The 17556-nt window shown below is 36.3% G+C and overlaps 1 protein-coding gene across 1 annotated transcript in view; it reads left to right on the top strand.

Annotated features, from left to right (window-relative positions):
* LOC103236371 (uncharacterized) overlaps positions 1-17556 on the top strand; it is a 76614-nt gene that overhangs the window by 28011 nt on the left and 31047 nt on the right. Inside the window, 1 exon segment of the mRNA XM_073019525.1 lies at positions 13799-13816. Coding sequence (XP_072875626.1) covers positions 13799-13816 — 18 coding nt within the window.

The raw sequence follows: 17556 nt of genomic DNA, 5'->3' as shown, positions 1-17556 counted from the left end.
TTTTCTTCTTCCATGACTTTTCTATGATCTTTTCCTGATTACTTTCTTCTCTGCTTTCCTTGGTGTTCTTTTCTTCTATTATTTTATTGTTTTTTACCAGCCCCATTTTTCTATAGGTAAAATTAAAAGTACATGGAATTTTAGGATTTTAAGGACTGTTGGAGACTAATCAAAATACTTTCATATTTCAACCTGTATTTAATATCCTGGAAAAATGGTTGTTCAGATGGAGAGTTTGAAACTCAAAGTGACCTATTTAAATATAGGAGGTAACAAGTAATATTTAAACTCATTTCAAAGCCCATTACTCTTGTTTTTATATCACCATGTAAGTGAGTGTTTGAATAATAGAAAGGAAGAAGAAATGGGTCTAATTAAACAAATTGAAAAGGATAAGAATGGAATTAGCTGGAGAACCCAGTGGAAGTAGGTAACAAGAGAATTAGCAGGGAAAGGCCAAGTCTGAAGAGAAATAATCCCAGGATTGGTAGGAGTAAGGGTTTTACCAAAGAGATCAGAATGTTGGATCTTATGACAAGTTTGATGAAGATAAATTAGAACAAACACAGTAGACATTGGGAGTTATCTAGAAAGGCATATTAAATATGGTGCAAAAGAAGTCCTGAATAGGTCACTGCTTTTTTGTTTGTTTAATTGGAAGAATGGACAAGCTTCAAGGTTTCTATGGAAAGATTTTAAAAAAAAGTGAGCCACTGGGAAAAGTCTCTAAAATCAGATAGAAATGTGCTATTCTTTTCTTTCACCCCAAATCTCATGGGAGAGGCTTAGAGCCCCTTGAGTGCTAGGAGATTGAAGGTTGCTGAATTACATAGATCTGTGACCCAAGGCAGGTGTCCCCTTCCCTTTGCCTCTTTTTCCAAGCCTCTGATGTTGTAACCATGTACATGTAAAGCAGGGGTAAGACTGGCTATCAAATAAGTCATGGAGCTTCAGTTGGGTTTCTGGTAACATGCTTATGGTGGAGGTGAATGACTGACTGAGACTCCATTTAGTTGTTTTCCAGGAATAGGTAAATACAGAACTTCTTGGCTGGTCATTGAATTTATCTTTTCATGTATACACAGAAAGAAAGATCTGGAAGTGGGTGCCACTATATATAGTGAAAGTGTCTTTCACTTCCACATCTTTCTTCTGCAGGGCTTCATGGCAGTCTCCAACCTTTAAATATTCAGCTCATCAAAGCACAGATAGTAATCTTTAAATAGAATATTTAAAGGTTGGAGACTGCCATGAAGCCTTGCAGAAGAAAGATGTGGAAGTGAGACGCTTTCACTATATATAGTGGCTCCCACTTCCAGATCTTTCTCTCTGTGTATATATGGTACTTAGAGAAATCCAATTATCAGGACTCAGTTTTTCTAGCAGTCTCTCTCCTTGGGAATAAGTACAAAGCTTTTTAAGGTTTTGCTAGTTGATGTAGCCCTGAACAGGGAAGGACAAGTATAAAATAAGTAGTTAGATTTTATTATTTTTAAAGTTTCAATTTTTGTTGAGAAAAATATTCCCAATAAGAAATATACATTTGTGATTTGACATTTGTAGGTTCAGCTTTTCAACATTTCAAATATTTCAGGGCACCCTCTGTAGTGTTTTAGGGTGAAGGGAAGCAACAGGGTCTTCTTAAGTGGTTTTTATGCTGAGAAACAATGTCATTTTCCTGTGACACAGATTAGTCTTTAAATCAGAGGTAGAGAGTGGATAAAGGACAAGGTAACTGTATCTTTCTTCCTCATTTTAGGTTATCAAGTTTGTTCCAATTTAGATATCAAAAGTTATGTCAGCCATTAAGTACATTTTCAGTTCATCACTGAGGACAGTTTGTGAGGACGAATTATACTCAGGGTATGCCAATTATATTGGCTGTCACTATTTTTTATGGAACAAAGAGTGAGTGTTCTTTGGATGTTATAGGTTCGGGAGGTAGAGTCAAAAATAGTGAACTAAAATATTTTTTAAAAACAGAGGGCATATTTTAATTATACCAAGAAACATGATTTAATATACCGAGGACTGATCTTTCCCCAGATTTTGTTTTTTTCTTCTCATTTTTTTGGAGTGAGCACCAAGATATGAACTAGCAGATTTCCTTTTTAAATATATGAATTTGCTCCTTTATGTTGTATCTTTTTTCTCTAAAGTCCTTTTGGCAAACAGACTACTGAAAATTCACAGCCTACAAAACTTGAGGAAGACTTTAGTCTTGCTACCAAGGTAAAATGGTCTTTTGTGAAGTTGATTTTCTCAGTTGGAATCTAGTTCTGTATAGTATTTACTTTTCATGTTTTGCAGTGCTGTAAGTATCATTATTTCATGTTGGCAATATAAAGTTGGTCAGATAAAAATATTTTATAGAAATATGAGTAGTTGATTTAAACAGTTTTTTTTTTTTTTACGTTAGTAAATAACAAATGTTTGGTAAATACTTTGAGGGTGTGAGGGCCATAAAAAGAAAGGGCTGGAGAATATATAGTGACAGGAGCACTATATATATTAGAAAAAACTTTTCCACAGTAGAGAATATATAAAATCTGGTAAATTTTTATTTGGATAAGTGTACTTACTGTGAGTTTTAAAATTATCCTATTGTAACTTAAAAAAAACTCATGCTTAAATTTATCTTTAATGGATCAAGTTACTTATTATAGTAATCAAGGAATTTCTCTGATACTGTTCAGTTCCAAAACTGTGCCACATAACATATAGGATTTTTGCACTTACTATTTTGATATCACGTAGTTTTTAGGAGAGAGCTTTGTCTCAGTTTCTCTTCTTGGTTCTTTAAATACACCAAAATAATATTAGAAGTTGTGAAAATTTATTTGGGCATGGTGGTGCATGCCTGTAGTTCCAGCTACCAAGGAGGCTGATGCAGGAGGATTTCTTGAGCCCAAGAGTTTGAAACCCGTGTGGGCAACATAGCGAGACCTTAACTCTAATTTAAAAAATAATAGTAGAGGCCGGGCGCGGTAGCTTATGCCTGTAATCCCAGCACTTAGGGAGGCCAAGGCGGGTGGATCACGAGGTCAGGAGATCAAGGCCATCCTGGCTAACACTGTGAAACCCCGTCTCTACTAAAAAATACAAAACAAAATTAGCCGGGCATGGTGGCGGCCGCCTGTAGTCCCAGCTACTCGGGAGGCTGAGGCAGGAGAATGCCATGAACCTGGGAGGTGGAGCTTGCAGTGAGCCAAGATTGCGCCACTGCACTCCAGCCTGGGCTACAGAGCGAGACTCCATCTCAATAAATAAATAAATAAATAAATAAATAAATAAATAAATATTAGTAGAAATTTAGAAATGTAAATTCTCTTTCTCAGAATCTGTATTACTAAGGGATGCCAGTGTGTTTTCTAAGTTATTTAATTAAAAGTATACTTTAAACTCTTCATCTAAATGAAGAACGCAGGTTTTACCCTAAGTAAACAACCAGTTTTGGAAGCAGAGACTCTTAATAAGCATATGGTAAGATTTTAATTTCAGAATTTTTAAATTGCAGTTTTTAAACATATTGTTCAAAGATCTTTGATCACATTTGAAAATTTTAAATTTCAGAAGATTTTATATTTAGTTATTTAAATAATCTTTTTGAAGTTCTTTAGTTATTTAAATAATCTTTTTGAAGCTCTTCCATCACTATGAGATACCGCAAGTTAGAAAACATACTTGCGTGCATCCTTGTGTACCCAGAATAGAGTCTTGCCTATAAAAAGCATTTTAAGAGGTTTGCAATGTGAATAATAAGCAGACAATTGATTATTTTATGTAATAGAATGTTACGAGTGAGATAATATGCATAATGTATCTTATAATTAAATCTAATGAATTTCTAAATGTGGCTTAAATTTATATTTTCTTTTAATATTTAGAATGCATAAATTCACATGCATTATCTTAAGGAAATATGTCTTAAATAAGAAGACAGTAAATCAGAGATATGTAGTAACTAGGAAAGAAGGTTACACTATATTTTCTAGTATCCTCCATGTAGAATTTAGATTAAAAATATTGTAATATATTTTAGTCTCAACTCATGTTGTTTTTTTGTTTTTGAGACGGAGTCTCACTCTGTCACCCAGGCTGGAGTGCAGTGGCATGATCTTGGTTGACTGTAGCCTCTGCCTTCTTGGTTCAACCAATTCTCCTGCCTCAACCTCCTACATAAGCTGGGACTACAGGTGTGTGCCACCACGCCCAGCTAATTTTGTATTTTTAGTAGAGGCAGGGTTTCACCATGTTGGCCAGGATGGTCTCGATCCCTTGACCTCATGATCTGCCCTCCTCGGCCTCCTAAAGTGCTGGGATTACAGGTGTGAGCCACAAAGCCCAGCCAAAACTCATGTTCTATTAAACATATGTTTTCAAGGAATACATTACTCTGAAATTCTTATTACCAATAATTTCTTCAGGTGAAAAGTTTATGAAACATTCCTTTTTAAATTTTTTCTCTCTCTGTAGTAAGATTGTTCTCGCTTTTAGGTATTGATTGAAGACCATGTTTGACTAATTGAGTGTCTTATTATATAATAATAAAATTCAAATCTTGATTACCCAGATATTAACAAAATAACTAATTATAGTGTAAATACTGATCAGCATTATGGGAATATATTATTAACAAAAGTCTGTATTTTATGTATTTTGTCACATGTCTTAGGGTAGTTGTTTCTCCTTTTCTTTCACGACTGAAGCTCATACTTGATTGACTGATCATGTCTCTTGTTTGTTTCTCCCTCCTCCGTCACCTTTTTAAAAATGATTTACCCCAGACTTTTTTCTCACAGAACACGTTTTTTCAGTATCTGCTTTTGAGGGCATCTCTGTCTCAATTGTTATTTATTTACAAGTTTCTATTTAGTTGCTACATATGATTTTCATTAATCAATCATTGCCCCCCCATGACTTATTCTGTTTTTCTCTGTTTCTTGGAAGAAGCAGAATTTATACAGTTATTTATACTTAGCTTTTTGCCACACAGAATAGAAACAACCTATACCATTTTAAGGCAAACCCAGTTAAACAAGGTACTATTAAAAACTAAAGTCTCACATTTTTCCACGCAAGAGGTAACTAATACAACTGTAAATTGTGAAGAGATATTTCAAAATATAACATGTAATTTTTAAATTTTAATTATTTCTGTAATACTATAAACTATGTAAGGGTAAATTTTTGTCCTAGGTTAAAAAAATTATCTAATGGATACCACCATATTTATATAATAATAAATTAGATGAAGGGGATGATAGGAAATAAGTCATTGAAGAAGGGTAAGATAATCATAGAGACTACATGAGAGAGTCAAGATGAGACAGATTTTTATAAATACACAGCAAAAATATTGGTTTCAATGAGAGCAGGAACTCTCTATAATAAAAGATATGATATAAATTATTTAAAATAAAAATTAAGAAAACATAGCCAGCTAATAAATTATAGCTCAGGTGTTTTTGAGTGACTTATAGCTGATTTTAATAAAAAACTGGAAGAAAACATAAGGACAAGTATAGGTAAGAGCAATTTGTTGTACTCTTTAAAATACCTAGTAGAGAATAATTTGAATGATTCTAACATAAAGGAAAGATACATACTTAAGACGATTAATATCTCAATTATTCTGATTTGATTATGTGAATGTATTAAGTGATAATATGTACCCCTAAAACGTGTACATTTATAGTGTGTCAACAAAAAATTTATAAACAAGGCATGAAAATTTAATTCTCACTTCTTTTAGTAACTTTATGTTTTATATTTAATGTAGCCATACTTATATTAATATAGAATGCAAAGTAAAATCTGTTTTAGGCCTTGTCAGCTTTATTGTGAATTACTAATTTTGATTCTTTGGTTTCTGATTTCAGATTTCTAACTTAATATTTGACATATCCTTAAGTTATTTAACTAATTTATCTCACTCTTTGATATGACCTTGGCAGCTGTTTAGAATATTTTTGATAATAGAGTATAAATAAATAAGCATTTTATTTAAACTTTTTATTAAAATTAAATTTTCTGATCATATGAACAAGATTTTTCTTCTGTGTCTCTTAAAAGAGAAAAATCTCTTTTAAGCTTCAGTACTCTGAAATAAATAAATGGAGAAATTAGTAATCTCTAGAAATATTCTGAGATTTTTGCTCATAATATCTGTATGTGATGGTACTATATACACACATCAAATGAATGTAATCAACATTGGTGAATTTTTTAAAGTACCTATTATTATAGAATATGCAAGGGAAGATTGATAACAGAGTAAACAAACTTATCATTGGAAGAATACTTTTTACTTTTATTTTATTTATTTTTTATTTTTTTATTTTTTATTATTATTATACTTTAAGTTCTAGGGTACATGTGCATAACGTGCAGGTTTGTTACATATGTATACTTGTGCCATGTTGGTGTGCTGCACCCATCAACTCATCAGCACCCATCAACTCGTCATTTATGTCAGGTATAACTCCCAATGCAATCCCTCCCCCTGCTCCCTCCCTGTGATAGGCCCTGGTGTGTGATGTTCCCCTTCCCGAGTCCAAGTGATCTCATTGTTCAGTTCCCACCTATGAGTGAGAACATGCGGTGTTTGGTTTTCCGTTCTTGTGATAGTTTGCTGAGAATGATGGTTTCCAGCTGCATCCATGTCCCTACAAAGGACACAAACTCATCCTTTTTTATGGCTGCATAGTATTCCATGGTGTGTATGTGCCACATTTTCTTAATCCAGCCTGTCACTGATGGACATTTGGGTTGATTCCAAGGCTTTGCTGTTGTGAATAGTGCCACAATAAACATACGTGTGCATGTGTCTTTATAGCAGCATGATTTATAATCCTTTGGGTATATACCCAGTAATGGGATGGCTGGGTCATATGGTACTTCTAGTTCTAGATCATTGAGGAATCGCCATACTGTTTTCCATAATGGTTGAACTAGTTTCCAATCCCACCAATAGTGTAAAAGTGTTCCTATTTCTCCACATCCTCTCCAGCACCTGCTGTTTCCTGACTTTTTAATGATTGCCATTCTAACTGGTGTGAGATCGTATCTCATTGTGGTTTTGATTTGCATTTCTCTGATGGCCAGTGATGATGAGCATTTTTTCATGTGTCTGTTGGCTGTATGAATGTCTTCTTTTGAGAAATGTCTGTTCATATCCTTTGCCCACTTTTTGATGGGGTTGTTTGGTTTTTTCTTGTAAATTTGTTTGAGTTCTTTGTAGGTTCTGGATGTCAGCCCTTTGTCAGGTGAGTAGATTGCAAAAATTTTCTCCCACTCTGTAGGATGCCTGTTCACTCTGATGGTAGTTTCTTTTGCTGTGCAGAAGCTCTTTAGTTTAATGAGATCCTATTTGTCAATTTTGGCTTTTGCTGCCGTTGCTTTTAGTGTTTTAGACATGAAGTCCTTGCCCATGCCTATGTCCTGAATGGTATTACCTAGGTTTTCTTCTAGGGTTTTTATGGTATTAGGTCTAACATTTAAGTCTCTAATCCATCTTGAATTAATTTTCATATAAGGAGTAAGGAAAGGATCCAGTTTCAGCTTTCTACTTATGGCTAGCCAATTTTCCCAGCACCATTTATTAAGTAGGGAATCCTTTCCCCAATTCTTGTTTTTCCCAGGTTTATCAAAGATCAGATGGCTGTAGATGTGTGGTATTATTTCTGGGGACTCTGTTCTGTTCCATTGGTCTATATCTCTGTTTTGGTACCAGTACCATGCTGTTTTGATTACTGTAGCCTTGTAGTATAGTTTGAAGTCAGGTAGCGTGATGCCTCCAGCTTTCTTCTTTTGACTTAGGATTGTCTTGGCAATACGGGCTCTTTTTTGGTTCCATATGAAGTTTAAAGTGGTTTTTTCCAATTCTGTGAAGAAACTCATTGGTAACTTGATGGGGATGACATTGAATCTATAAATTACCTTGGGCACTATGGCCATTTTCACGATATTGATTCTTCCTATCCATGAGCATGGTATGTTCTTCCATTTGTTTGTGTCCTCTTTTATTTCACTGAGCAGTGGTTTGTAGTTCTCCTTGAAGAGGTCCTTTACATCCCTTGTAAGTGGGATTCCTAGGTATTTTATTCTCTTTGAAGCAATTGTGAATGGAAGTTCATTCATGATTTGGCTGTCTGTTACTGGTATATAAGAATGCTTGTGATTTTTGCACATTAATTTTGTATCCTGAGACTTTGCTGAAGTTGCTTATCAGTTTAAGGAGATTTTGGGCTGAGACAATGGGGTTTTCTAAATATACAATCATGTCATCTTCAAACAGGGACAATTTGACTTCTTCTTTTCCTAACTGAATACCCTTGATTTCTTTCTCTTGCCTGATTGCCCTAGCCAGAACTTCCAACACTATGTTGAATAGGAGTGGTGAGAGAGGGCATCCCTGTCTTGTGCCAGTTTTCAAAGGGAATTTTTCCAGTTTTTGCCCATTCAGTATGATATTGGCTGTGGGTTTGTCATAAATACCTCTTATTATTTTGAGATACGTTCCATCAATTCCGAACTTATTGAGTGTTTTTAGCATGAAGGGCTGTTGAATTTTGTCAAAGGCCTTTTCTGCATCTATTGAGACAATCATGTGGTTTTTGTCTTTGGTTCTGTTTATATGCTGGATTACGTTTATTGATTTGTGTATGTTGAACCAGCCTTGCATCGCAGGGATGAAGCCCACTTGATCATGGTGGATAAGCTTTTTGATGTGCAGCTGCATCTGGTTTGCCAGTATTTTATTGAGGATTTTTGCATCGATGTTCATCAGGGATATTGGTCTAAAATTCTCTTTTTTTGTTCTCTCTGCCAGGCTTTGGTATCAAGATGATGTTGGCCTCATAAAATGAGTTAGGGTGGATTCCCTCTTTTTCTATTGATTGGAATAGTTTCAGAAGGAATGGTACCAGCTCCTCCTTCTACCTCTGATAGAATTCAGCTGTGAATCCATCTGGTCCTGGACTTTTTTTGGTTGGTAGACTATTAATTATTGCCTCAATTTCAGAGCCTGCTATTGGTCTATTCAGGGATTCAGCTTCTTCCTGATTTAGTCTTTGGAGAGTGTAAGTGTCCAGGAAATTATCCATTTCTTCTAGATTTTCCAGTTTATTTACATAGAGGTGTTTATAGTATTCTCTGATGGTAGTTTGTATTTCTGTGGGGTCAGTGGTGATATCCCCTTTATCATATTTTATTGCATCTATTTGATTCTGCTCTCTTTTCTTGTTTATTAGTCTTGCTAGTGGTCTATCAATTTTGTTGATCTTTTCAAAAAACCAACTCCTGGATTCTTTGTTTTTTGGAGGGTTTTTTGTGTCTCTATCTCCTTCAGTTCTGCTCTAATCTTAGTTATTTCTTGCCTCCTGCTAGCTTTTGAATGTGTTTGCTCTTGCCTCTCTAGTTCTTTTGTGATGTTAGAGTGTCAATTTTAGATCTTTCCAGCTTTATCTTGTGGGCATTTAGTGCTATAAATTTCCCTCTACACACTGCTTTAAATGTGTCCCAGAGATTCTGGTATGTTGTATCTTTATTCTCATTGGTTTCAAATAACATCTTTATTTCTGCCTTCATTTCGTTATGTACCCAGCAGTCTTCAGGAGCAGGTTATTCAGTTTCCATGTAGTTGAGTGGTTTTGATTGAGTTTCTTAGTCCTGAGTTGTGGTTTGATTGCACTGTGGTCTGAGAGACAGTTTGTTATAATTTCTGTTCTTGTACATTTGCTGAGGAGTGCTTTACTTCCAATTATGTGGTCTATTTTGGAATAAGTGTGATGTGGTGCTGAGAAGAATATATATTCTGTTGATTTGGGGTGGAGAGTTCTGTAGATGTGTATTAGGTCTGCTTGCTGCAGAGATGAGTTCAATTCCTGGATATCCTTGTTAACTTTCTGTCTCGTTGATCTGTCTAATGTTGACAGTGGAGTGTTGAAGTCTCCCATTATTATTGTATGGGAGTCTAAGTCTCTTGGTAAGTCTCTAAGGACTTGCTTTATGAATCTGGGTGCTCCTGTGTTGGGTGCATATATATTTAGGAGAGTTAGCTCTTCCTGTTGAATTGATCCCTTTACCATTATGTAATGGCCTTCTTTGTCTCTTTTGATCTTTGATGGTTTAAAGTCTGTTTTATCAGAGACTAGTATTGCAACCCCTGCTTTTTTTTTTGTTCTCCATTTGCTTGGTAGATCTTCCTCCATCCCTTTATTTTGAGCCTATGTATGTCTCTGCATGTGAGATGGGTCTCCTGAATACAGCAAACTGATGGGTCTTGCCTCTTTATCCAGTTTGCCAGTCTGTGTCTTTTAATTGGAGTATTTAGTCCATTTACATTTAAGGTTAATATTGTTATATGTGAATTTGATCCTGCCTTTATGATATTAACTGGTTATTTTGCTCGTTAGTTGATGCAGTTTCTTCCTAGCCTCGATGGTCTTTACATTTTGGCATGTTTTTGCAATGGCTGGTACCGGTTGTTCCTTTCCATGTTTAGTGCTTCCTTCAGGGTCTCTTGTAAGGCAGGCCTGGTGGTGACAAAATCTCTAAGCATTTGCTTATCTGTAAAGGATTTTATTTCTCCTTCACTTATGAAACTTAGTTTGGCTGGATATGCAATTGTGGGTTTAAATTTCTTTTCTTAAGAATGTTGAATATTGGCCCCCACTCTCTTCTGGCTTGTAGAGTTTCTGCCGAGAGATCTGCTGTAAGTCTGATGGGCTTCCCTTTGTGGGTAACCCGACCTTTCTCTCTGGCTGCCCTTAAGAATTTTTCCTTCATTTCAACTTTGGTGAATCTGGCAATTATGTGTCTTGGAGTTGCTCTTCTCGAGGAGTATCTTTGTGGCGTTCTCTGTATTTCCTGAATTTGAATGTTCGCCTGCCCTACTAGGTTGGGGAAGTTCTCCTGGATGATATTCTGAAGAGTGTTTTCCAACTTGGTTCCATTTTCCCCCTCACTTTCAGGAACCCCAATCAGACGTAGATTTGGTCTTTTTACATAATCCCATACTTCTTGCAGACTTTGTTCATTTCTTTTTCTTCTTTTTTCTTTAGATTTCTCTTCTCGCTTCATTTCATTCATTTGATCCTCAATCGCTGATACTCTTTCTTCCAGTTGATTGAGTCGGTTACTGAAGCTTGTGCATTTGTCACGTATTTCTCGTGTCATGGTTTTCATCTCTGTCAGTTCGTTTATGGCCTTCTCTGCATGAATTATTCTAGTTATCAATTCTTCCACTCTTTTTTCAAGATTTTTAGTTTCTTTGCGCTGGGTACGTAATTCCTCCTTTAGCTCTGAGAAGTTTGATGGACTGGAGCCTTCTTCTCTCATCTCATCAAAGTCATTCTCCATCCAGCTTTGATCCATTGCTGGCGATGAGCTGCGTTCCTTTGCAGGGGGAGATGTGCTCTTATTTTTTGAATTTCCATCTTTTCTGCCCTGCTTTTTCCCCATCTTTGTGGTTTCATCTGCCTCTGGTCTTTGATGATGGTGACGTACTGATGGGGTTTTGGTGTGGGTGTCCTTCCTGTTTCTTAGTTTTCCTTCTAACAGTCAGGACTCTCAGCTGTAGGTCTGTTGGAGATTGCTTGAGGTCCACTCCAGACCCTGTTTGCCTGGGTATCAGCAGCAGAGGCTGCAGAAGATAGACTATTGCTGAAGAGCGAGTGTACCTGTCTGATTCTTGCTTTGGAAGCTTCCTCTCAGGGTTGTACTCCACCCTGTGAGGTGTGGGGTGTTGGTCTGCCACTAGTGGGCATGTCTCCCGGTTAGACTACTCAGGGGTCAGGGACCCACTTGAGCAGGCAGTCTGTCCATTCTCAGATCTCAACCTCCACGTTGGGAGATCCACTGCTCTCTTTAAAGCTGTCAGACAGAGTCGTTTGGGTCTGCAGAGGTTTCTGCTGCTTTTGTTGTTGTTGTTGTTTAGCTGTGTCCTGTCCCCAGAGGTGGAGTCTACAGAGACAGGCAGGCTTCTTTGAGCTGCTGTGAGCTCCACCCAATTTGAGCTTCCCAGCGGCTTTGTTTACCTACTTAAGCCTCAGCAATGGCGGACGCCCCTCCCCCAGCCTGGCTGCTGCCTTGCAGTTAGATTACAGACTGCTGTGCTAGCAATGAGGGAGGCTCCGTGGTGTGGGACCTCTCGACCAGGAGTGGGATATAGTCTCCTGGTGTGCCCGTTTTCTAAGACCCTTGGTAAAACGCAGTATTGGGGTGGGAGTTACCCGATTTTCCAGGTGTTGTGTGTCTCAGTTCCCCTGGCTAGGAAAATGGATTCCCTTCCCCCTTGCACTTCCCAGGTGAGGCGATGCCTTGTCCTGCTTCAGCTCTTGCTGGTCGGGCTGCAGCAGCTGACCAGCACCGATTGTCTGGCAGTCCCTAGTAAGATGAACCCAGTACCTCAGTTGAAAATGCAGAAATCGCCTGTCTTCTGTGTCGCTGGCACTGGGAGCTAGAGACTGAAGCTCTTCCAATTCAGCCATCTTGCTCTGCCCCCCCACTTTTTACTTTTAAATATATCTCTTACAGTGGAGATATTTTATATTATTCCCAGGAAGCCTTATTAACTTTAGTCTTCATAATTATTAAACCTTGCACATATATTTGTTTGTTTCTAAAACTCCATTTTCAAAATTTCAACAGTCTGCATAGATTTGTGTTGCTTAATTCTACCCATTTAGTCTGTCTTATAAATATTTATTTTCTTATCACTATGTAATTTTCCTCATGTAGGTCATCTACTCTTACTCCAAATGTATTTATCCAGATCTCTCTTCCAAGCCCCTTAGATGCCTCAAATCTTAGAGGTCTCAAACTGAAAGCATCGTTTTTTTTTATTCTTTTCCTGCCTCTTTTCTGACTCTTTGTAATCTACTCAGTCATCTGGTTTCCCCATCCTAGTAAATAACATCTAGGAAGTAGCCATGAACTGCTCAAACACTTCAACCTGCATTTCAACTGTCCCCCACATCCTGCACTTCAAGCCTCCTCCAGGTCACCAAGCCAGTCACACACCAAAATTTGTATTATCTACCTTCTTATAATTTTCCATATCTTATTACCGTAATTAACCATCTACCTATAATTTTGAAGTACTCCTTTCTAGTTTTGCCCCGTCTCCCCATGTTCATCTATCTTTACATCACTGGAAGGGTCACCTTTCTAAAATATATTTGTAATGATGTAACTCATCTGCATATTGAGCGGATACCCATTACCTGAAGGGTTAAGTTCACATTCTAGCGTGACACATATCTTACATGGTTTGGTCCCATTTTTTGTCTCTTCAACTCATTTGCTCTGACTGTGTTCCAGTTTTACCACATCACTTTGGCATCCCTCAGTTGCCACGTTGTTTCATGCCTTATTATTTTGCACATGCTGTTGTACCTAGAGTCTTTGTATCCTGACTCTGCACTTTGCCTGTCCTTCCAAATACGGCCCCATTATGGCGGCATTTTCTCTGCTTTTCAGGTAAAACTCATTGTTCTCTCCTTTGTACTCTTATGCATTTTATTGACTTAAATTGTAGAACTGGTGAATTATACTTTTCTGTTCTTTTTTTGTTTTCACATATCTCTACCATTTCTTGAATATAGGCCAGAACCTGTCTTCCATGTATATTTTCTGCTTCTCCCAGGATAGTGCCTATGATTTGATAGATACAGTGTATGTTTTTTCTTGTTGTTCTCTTTTGTCTTACTGATAAATTGTGTGAGTGAATAAACACATTTTTTTCCTGAAGTTTTTTTTTGTTGTTGTTGCTTTTGTTTATTGTTTGTAATAGGAGGAAGCAACAAAGACAGTAACTGAACAACACCAAAATGATATTGGCATTATTGAACAAGCTCCACAAGATCAAACAAGTAATGACAATTTTATTTTTTTACCAAAATAATAGAAGTGGTACATTAGTGAATATCTCTGAAAATCTTTCTATGCTTAAGTGCTATTATTTACAAAACAATTTTATAGACCGAAATACAATGGCTATTTAAAAAAATATTTTCTGATATCTTTCTTCATGCTATCAATTCTTTTTACTGAACGTGCTTCAATTCTGAAATTCTATTTTTGCTGTTAGTTTTGTTTTTGAAATACTCATAAATGGCAATAGATTTGTATATGGTATTACAATTTACAGTAATAAATGTTCTCATATATGTGTCTGTGAATAACATTTTGTAGATAAGATACTCACATCAGAATCAAGACAAAAAGAAGATACAGAATCTTCAGATTCTGAGGTATGTGTATTGTTGTTGTTGTTGCAATTTTAAAACTTAAGTAATGAGTAATCTTAAAACATAAAAAGAACATCACACACCGGGGCCTATCATGGGGAGGGGGGAGGGGGGAGGGATTGCACTGGGAGTTATACCTGATGTAAATGACGAGTTGATGGGTGTTGATGAGTTGATGGGTGCAGCACACCAACATGGCACAAGTATACATATGTAACAAACCTGCACGTTATGCACATGTACCCTCGAACTCAAAGTATAATAATAAAAAACAAAAACAAAAAAGAAAACATAAAAAGATGATTTGACTTTATACTCTCACCTCTGCATGTGTCCGTAAGGTGGGTGATCATGAGGTCAGGAGATTGAGACCATCCTGGCTAACATGGTGAAACTGTCTCTACTAAAAACATAAAAAAATTAGCCGGGTTTGGTGGTGCGTGCCTGTAGTCTCAGCTACTCGGGAGGCTGAGGCAGGTGAATGGTGTGAACTCAGGAGGTGGAGCTTGAAGTGAGCCAAGATCGCGCCACTGCACTCCAGCCAGGGTGACAGAGTGAGAATCCATCTCAAAGAAAAGCAAAAAAAAAAAAAAAAAAAAAAAGAGAAAAAGCATTTATTTTCTGACATTTATCAGAATATACTTTATAATCATGTGCCAAGTGGATAATAGCTGCATAGTGCAATTCTGCTAATTTGCAGGATTAATTTTGAAGCCAATGTAGAACAGTGCAAAAGAAAATAAGACTTAGAAGGCACTAGGAATCTATCTGAGTTCTGAAGTTGAGTTTGTCTAAAAACTAAATAATTTCTCTGTTCATTTATGGGCAAATACATAATTCTGTGTATATCTAGATGTACAAAGGCTCTAATTGGATTCAGAGAGAAAGAGTTTAAAGTGTAGTCTTAGTCTTGCTCAACTTGGAACTTAAAACGATAATGCCTGGGACTTGAAAGACTCCATCTCAAAAACAAAACAAAACAAAACAAAACAAGAAAAACCAAAAACAACAACAAAAAGACACTTATAAGTCATTATAAATTTTTCTTAAAAACAAAACAGAGAATGTTTGGTTAGAGAAAATTGAAGAACTTTATAATTAGCACGGGTATGGGAGTGGCAGTGGAATTCTATGGTCAGAGTAGATCTGTCTGAGACTGCCATTTAATCTCCATCTCAAAGATGAAGAGTATGCCATATGAAAGTTTAAGAGCAAAACATTCCGAACAGAGAGAACAGTGGAACATATTTGTTCATCATTTTGTTCTTAACAACCTAGAACGACTAGGAAGTAGAAAGTGGGGTAACCACCACCATCATCATCATCCTCATTATTCTAAGGTGAAGAAAAATCTGCAAATACGTGTCTGGCAAACACTGTTAGATGTTTCATGAATACATGCTTTTATTTTTCTCTTTTTATGAAGGCTTGCTCTACTTTTTTGAAGTTATGTCTTAAGAATGAATTGCACACTTTATCTAATGATTGTTTGCTTTCATTTAAAAATAACAAAAATATGTTTTCCTTATGAATCTTTTATTCACACAGTTCTTTATCAGCAAAAAACTTGTAAAATTTATTCGTATTATCTTAAGTCTTTGTTTTCCTAAGTGAAACAGCTTTTACAGAATTCTATTCCTACTCTGCATGACATACTCTGAAAATTCTCTTCATGCCGTGCATAATTTTTAACAAAAAATCTGTAATTATGCATATGTCAAATGTTTAATTGTGTTGTATTTTGTTTGAAATGCCCTGTTATTTTTTGCAAGGACTACAGTGTAAAGCAGATACTTTGAATTTAATTCCTTTTGAAATATGCACACGATTGAATTTTTTGGGGAATATGATTTATTTTCTTTGCTCAGTAACCCAGTCAGTAGTCACATGAAGATAAAAGATAAGCATGATTTACAGAGCGTATTTGAGGTTTTCTCTTGAATGTTTTGGTTTTCAATATGTGAACAGCCTTAAATCTAATTACCTTTAGAGTAAAAAATTTTGTTTTAAAAAAGATTTTAAATGAAAAATATGATGCTTGTTATTATTATTTTTAAATTGAAATTATTTATTGAGGCAGGCTATGGTGTCTCACACCTGTAATCCCAGTATTTTGGTAGGGCAAGGTGGGTGGATCACTTAAAGTCAGGTGTTTGAGACCAGCCTAGCCAACATGGTGAAATCCTGTCTCTATTAAAAATACAAAAATTTAGCCAGGTGTGGTGGCTAATGTCTGTCATCCCAGCTATTCGTGACGGTGAGGCAGAAGAATCACTTGGTCTTGGGAGCCGGAAGTTGCAGTGAGCCTAGATCATACCACTGGGCAACCCTGTGAGGCTTTGTCTCAGAAAAAACAAAACAAAAAAATAGTAAAAAAAAGAAATTATTTATTAATATTATCTTTAACAGATTATCTCTGTGAGTGATACACAGAATTATGTGTGTTTAACTGAGGCTACATATCAAAAAGAAATAAAGACAATAAATGGCAAAATAGAAGGTAAGAACCATTTTTTATTTAAAACATCATTTGACCAATTATTTGTCTAAAAGCGTGAGGACTGATATACTCTGACAGCCAAAGAAAATTATTTTTTAAATGCATAGCATGGAAGGACAAAAGGAGTGAAAGTTACATGTCTTCTCAGGTATTGGCAACAGATTATATTGAGAGTGCCAAAAAAAGAGCTGAATTATTAGTTTAAATTCAATATACCTGAAGAAAGGAGTAAAAGAGGGAATGAAGACCAAGGAAAACAGGGAGTACATGAGGGAACAAGAAGCAGGTTTATATAATGGAGAATGGTAAAATAAAATAATTCTTTACAGAAAGATAGAGCATGATTAGAAAGCTGGGAAGAATAAAAAGTGACCTTCCATTACCAAAAGTTGCCAGGGAATTACAGCAAACATGTTGTCACTCCTGTCTTTCTCACTGGTGGGAAGGCATTAGGGATGGAAGCAACTGACCATAGAGAGTTGTGTTTTATCTGCAATAGGTGAATATAAGCATATTGGCACTGCCATGTGTGTATATAATTTGTCATATACACTCAGTATAGACCAGAAGTTTTCACACTTTATAAAATCAGCTGAATACCTTTTTAACAGTGCACATTGTAATTCAGCAGACTTGGGATTCTGGCATTTTAAATAAGTTCTCAGGTGATGCCGTTGCTGGTGGTCCTTGGACCTCACTCTTAAGTAGCAAGAGAATAGCCTTTCCTTTGGAAAAATCTGGAAGAAGGGCAATTGGATAGAAGATCAAGACATAACAGGGTCAAGGGAAAGCATTATATTG

Source organism: Chlorocebus sabaeus, chromosome 9 (assembly GCF_047675955.1).
Source record: "Chlorocebus sabaeus isolate Y175 chromosome 9, mChlSab1.0.hap1, whole genome shotgun sequence".
In the NCBI taxonomy this organism is placed as follows: Eukaryota; Metazoa; Chordata; class Mammalia; order Primates; family Cercopithecidae; genus Chlorocebus; species Chlorocebus sabaeus.
The sequence above is the reverse complement of the archived record's forward strand: the minus strand, read 5'-3'. Positions and strand labels throughout refer to the sequence as shown.